Source organism: Cebus imitator, unplaced genomic scaffold (genome assembly GCF_001604975.1).
Source record: "Cebus imitator isolate Cc_AM_T3 unplaced genomic scaffold, Cebus_imitator-1.0 Scaffold328, whole genome shotgun sequence".
Classification (NCBI taxonomy): Eukaryota; Metazoa; Chordata; class Mammalia; order Primates; family Cebidae; genus Cebus; species Cebus imitator.
The window spans coordinates 654375-659462 of record NW_016107643.1 but is presented as its reverse complement, the minus strand read 5'-3'; the positions used below and the strand labels follow the sequence as shown (position 1 = coordinate 659462).

Here is a 5088-nt window from a genome sequence, read left to right as displayed (position 1 = left end):
ACCAGGATGGTCTCGATCTCTTGACCTCGTGATCCACCCGCCTCAGCCTCCCAAAGTGCTGGGATTACAGGCTTGAGCCACCGTGCCCAGCCAGCCGGGGGTTTTATTGCTAAAAGTGGTGGCTGAGGGCACTGAGACTGGAACTAGGGCATGGAAAGGAACATTCCTAAGCCTTGACAACCCATGCAACTGTAGGGTGATGCTGAGGAAGGTGTCAAAGCCAACTCTTGGATCCCAGGCAGACTTTTGGGAGAGCGCTTCTGTGAAAGTTTCTCAGAGATGAGAGGGAGAGAAACCAGGCATCGGATGAAGGTGGAGGCAGGGCCAGGGGGAGGAATTTTCATTGTTGCTGTTTTGGGATGGGAAGACCTGCGCAGAGGACTGACTGAAGAACAAGATACAACCGGAGTGATGACACACAACATGGGGATGAGTGAGGAGGAAGGATGCGACGGCTCCGTGTAGGATGTGGAGGAGAGTCAGCCACGTGTGGAGGCTCCCAGTCTACATCCTGAGACAGAGAAGTCTCCAAACTTGGGGATTAGGAGACCGAGCCTGAAGAAATGCTCCTGTTCACATTTCGGAAGCCCTCTCCATTCCAGCAAGGTGGCCCTAACCATGTGGAGACTCAGACTGGACACCCCAAGCCCACTCAACCCCAGTATGTGCAGAAACCACTGCTGTGGCCCCTGCTCTGGGAGAAACCTTATCCCTACACTTCTTGAACCCCACACAGTCTCCAAGGGCGCTGCCTCCTTCACGTCTGCTTCCCCATCATCAGACCTGCCTCTGGGTAGGCACAGAGGGAAAGGTTGCAGAGAAACGGAACCTTAACTCCCAGAGGCCCCTGCCACCACTCCTCACCCACTCTTACATAAAGCTTTCGCCACACAGCAGGTGGTGGAGATAAAGAGGGGGCCAAGTTAAGAAACTGACCATCTCAAGTTAAATAAAAAGCCAGAACCAACAGAAGAATAGGCAGGAGGCGGAATTGTAAGCATAGCACAGAAAGAGACAAGTTAATGGGAAGAAAAATAGGAAGGAAATACACTAAAATGTTGACAGTAGTTGTATTAGAAAGGAGGGACTACATTTTTTATTTTCAGATTTTTCTGGAATATAACTATATCTCTTGTAAAACTTTTGGAAATTATTTCATTCACAAGACCCTTTCTCTTCCGGAATAGATCAGCTCCAGAGCCCCCCAGCGTTCCCTCCTGCCAGCCATGAAAGGAGGGGAGGGCAGAAACGGCTTCAGTTTGCGCATGAAACGCGGTGTGTGTTTGTTACAGGGTGAGGTTGAGGCGTCCTCTGGAGTGTGAATGTGGGCTCCTGTGTCAGGCCCTTAGGCCCTAAGCCCCCAGCCAGAATCCCTTCTGGCTGCTGCAACAACTCAGACTTCTGGAAGCCCAGTGCCCACCCTGTCCCAGTTGTGAGCAGAGCTGGCACCTCCCTAATCCTAACCACAGTGACTCCCCATCGGATTCCTAAAAGCCTCCCTCCATGGTCACAGCTGGAGGTGCAAGAAGCCCGGGGGTGGGGGGGAGGTGCAGGTGCTTGGAGGGGGCAATAAACTTTAAAAGTTCGCCTTCAAATCCTGGAGGCAACGCCCTACTGAGGTTCCCCTACACCTGCAAAGAAGTCAGAGGAGACCAGTGTGGGTGCTGGGTTCCCATGGACTCTCTGCCTTACACAGCACCTACCAGAAAAACACCTGAGGGAGAGGCAGGGGCCCTGCCCAGTTTCCAGGCCAATCAGTCAAGCCAGGCCGACTGCCCACCTCATCTCTTCGCCACTGTCCAGCCCCCAGCGGCTTCTCTGGCTCTGCACACCCCCATCCTCCAACTCCGAGGGGCGTGGGAAAGGAAAAAGGGGGTTGGGTCTCGCGCCTTTCCTGACAGAGAGCTGCGGAATTGGACAAGGAAAGGCATTGGGACTGCCCAGGAAGGAGGGGCTGGACGTTCCTAGACGGCCGGTGGCTGTGGGTCAAGGCTCGGGGTTCTGCCTCTTCCCTCAGAGCCAAAGACAGCCCGGCTTAGGGTGGCGTTCACCGCCGCGCCCGCGAGCGGCCGTCAGAAATCTGCTGGGACAGCCCGGAGTAGAGGCAGAAGCCCCGCCCCGGCCCGCCCCACATCCTCAGGAGGCCGCCCCGGCGCCCCGGACGGGGTGGGCAGGAGAGCTCGCCGGGACCGTCCAGAGTTAGGTCTCTTTCTGCCCCTGGCTCCAGCAGCTCAGCAAGCTGAGCCGAGGCGGTGCGGAGCCGTCCCACCCGAGCGCACCGGGTCGGGTCCGAGCGCTTACCTCTGCGCCGCGGTGCTGGCGTCCAGGATGCCGGCGCCCTGCATCCAGGAGCGCACTGAGCCCAGGCCGGCGGGCAGCAGCGGCTCCTCCTTCAGGTTCAGCCCGCCGCGGGGCAGAGCGTCCTGCGCAGGGAACATGAGGGCGCGCAGTGAGTGGGCGCCCCCACCGCCCGGCGTCCGGTCCCGCGGAGGCTGCTTGCGTCCAGCTCTGCCCGACCCGACGGCACTAGGCGCCTCCACTAGCGCAGCGTCGAGTCGGGGCAGCTCAGTGCGCGCTCGCCTCTTGGGCGCTCCCTCGGAGAAAGCGGGTCCGCGGGCGCTGGCGCTGTCCCCTCCCCTCCTGGGGCGCGGGGCGGGGAGATGGAGGGATTCCCCCGCGGCCAGGGCGCTGGCAGGCGGACTGCGAGCGCGGCGGGGAGGGCGGGGAGCGGAGCCTGCACCCGGTCCGCGCGGAGGCGCCCCAGAGGCGCGCTCTGGCGGCTGCCCGGGGCCGCGGTCGTCGGAGGGGGGGGACCCGAGCGCCCCAGGAGCTGCCTAGGGCAAGGCGGGGGCGTGGGGCTGCCCGCCCTTTCCCCCTCGCCGCCCCCACCTCCCGCCCGCCCGCGGCGCCAGCGCGGGGCGCTGATTACCATCCGGGAGGCGGAGGCTGCGGGCGCGGAGCTCGGCGGCGGCGGCGGCGACAGTGGCGGCAGCGGCGGCAGGAACAGCAGCAGCCGAGCGTCCCGGGGAAAGGCAGGGGCCGCGCCAGGCCAGCAGACGCCGCCGGCGCCGGCGCCCCGCGTGCCCCGGCGCCCCGGCCCTGCCGTAGCCGCGGGCGGCAGCACCTGGAGCAGCAGCAGCAGCAGCCCGGCCGACTCCCCCCGGGGCCCGGTTCCCGTGCCGCCCCGCCGCGGCCGCCGCCGCCCGCCGCTCCCCGGGGCCTGGCCGCGGGCCCGGGCCATCCCGCCGCCGCCGCCGCCGCCGCTCCCGGGGGAGCGGTAGCCGAAGGGAGGGAGCGCGGGCGGGAGGAGGGATGTCGGGAGCGGGCGGGCCCAGGGGACTGGGGCCCGGGGGAGGCGGGGGCGGGGCGGCGCGGCCGGCCGAGGGGCGGCTGGGGACGTGACATCATCGGGGGAGGAGCGGCCGGGCCCGGGCCGCGGCGGCGGGGCGGACCCTGGCGAGTCTGTCGCCGGGGCGGGGGGCTGCGGCCTGTCGGAGGCCGTGGGAGGGAACAGAAGAGCCCGGCCGGGGCCACGGAGACCCGCACAGGGAAGATTTGGGGCCGCACAGCGAAGGAGCCCGGCCGGAGCAGGAGGTGCGCGCCCTGCCGCGCTCGGGAACCTCCGTGGCCTCCCCGTCGCCTCCGGACGAAGCCCCGGCGTCTTCGCCGCCTCATCTCCCTCCCCCTGCACCCGCCGTACTCTCCGCGCCCGACGCCTTGTGCCTGGACTTGCTGCTCATTTTGACGCCTCCGAGCTTTCGCTCTTGACGTTTTTCTCCCGCATGACTGTACTCCCGCATTTCCCCGGCGACCCTGACCTCGCTTTAACCCCAGCCAAGGACTGAAACGTCTCTCTGTCTCAGTCTGGGGCCCCAGACAAGCTGGGCGAGTTCCCTGCATCCATCATCCCTGTTTCCGATGCTGGGTTACCTAAGCCTAAAGCTTTTTCAGTTTCCATCTGTGCCTTTCAGGAACCTCCTGATTTCTGATTGCAGGTTGGACAGGTAGGCTCAGAGCTCAGCTCACCTCCTGTTTCTTCCCAGCCGCGTCCCCTCTCAGATTCCATTCCTTTCTTTATTAGTTCCTGACGCAGAAGTCACCTGGCCCTTGATGGGGGGCAGAGGCATTTCTGCCCCTCTCCCCACTTGTCCCAGCCAGGCTTTGAGCAAGCCCAGAATGAGTCCTGCACTTTCCTGCAGAACAGGGAGTCACCTGCCCTGCCTGCCACGTAACCCCTCCAGTAACACCTTCTTGCCCCAACTGACTCACATCCTCTTTTGAGGGGCCTCCAAGTGTGAGATAGTGTTCTGTCCCACACTGGCCCAGATGAGGCGTCCCGGGGGCTCTGCTGGTTCTCCTACCATCACACAGGCCCTCTCACCTCCTTCGCTAGCCTCTTTACCACCCCTTCTCTCTATACCTCTCCGCGTCACCCGCAGGAGGCTGCCGTTCCCACCAGGACTTCTTCAGGTCTCCGCATTTACCCCAGGTGGGATTATCAGAGATGGGTCTCTCCTTAAGGCAAATTCTTATGCCAGTGTCTTTCTCCATCTCCTGATCTCCCTCTCTAAATCTTGCTTCTCATAATGTGGTCCCCGGAGCAGCAGCATTGACATCTCCTGGGAGCTGGTGAGAAATGCAGATTCTTAGGCCCTGCCCAGACATGCTGAATCAGAACCTGCAATTTACCAAGACCTGTACACACATTACATGTGAGAAGCCCCCCAAAGCTGTTCCATACTTGCTCCACTCCTCCCCAGTGTTCAGACCCACCTCTGGCTCTCTCATTTCCAGCAGACACCCTTCCTCTTACCCAGTGGAGAGGACGCAGGGAATCTTGGCAGAACCCTGCTGGTGCCGTCAGCAGTACATGGTCCTCCTCGTTTCTGTCTTTTCACCCATTCTTTTCTCCCTGCCTTCCCCCGTGGAGATGGATGTGGAACCTTCTTGCTCAGTCCTGTTTCTGCCTTTCTTGAGGTTACCCCACCCATCTGCTATTTGTGTCTTGATATGTTCTCTTTTCTCTGCTCAGATCTCCCCATTCTTAAAAGAACTGTCCCCTCCTCCCCACGTCCTTCTTCAATTCCT

At 62.2% G+C, this 5088-nt stretch overlaps 1 protein-coding gene across 2 annotated transcripts in view; it reads right to left on the bottom strand.

The window, feature by feature from the left end:
* The window catches only part of EBF4 (EBF family member 4), a 70271-nt gene extending 67080 nt beyond the window's left edge, over positions 1-3191 (bottom strand). The window contains exons 1-2 of one of the 2 annotated variants that reach the window (XM_017504749.2): positions 2930-3191; positions 2302-2423 (exon numbers count right to left, since the gene is read on the bottom strand). In XM_017504749.2, the coding sequence (XP_017360238.2) occupies positions 2302-2423; positions 2930-2932 (125 nt within the window). In that variant the 5' untranslated portion in view covers positions 2933-3191. Of the gene's footprint in view, positions 1-2301; positions 2579-2929 lie in introns of those variants that run through there. The other variant, XM_037730052.1, reaches the window with a different exon arrangement.
* Between the last annotated feature and the right edge of the window lie 1897 nt (positions 3192-5088).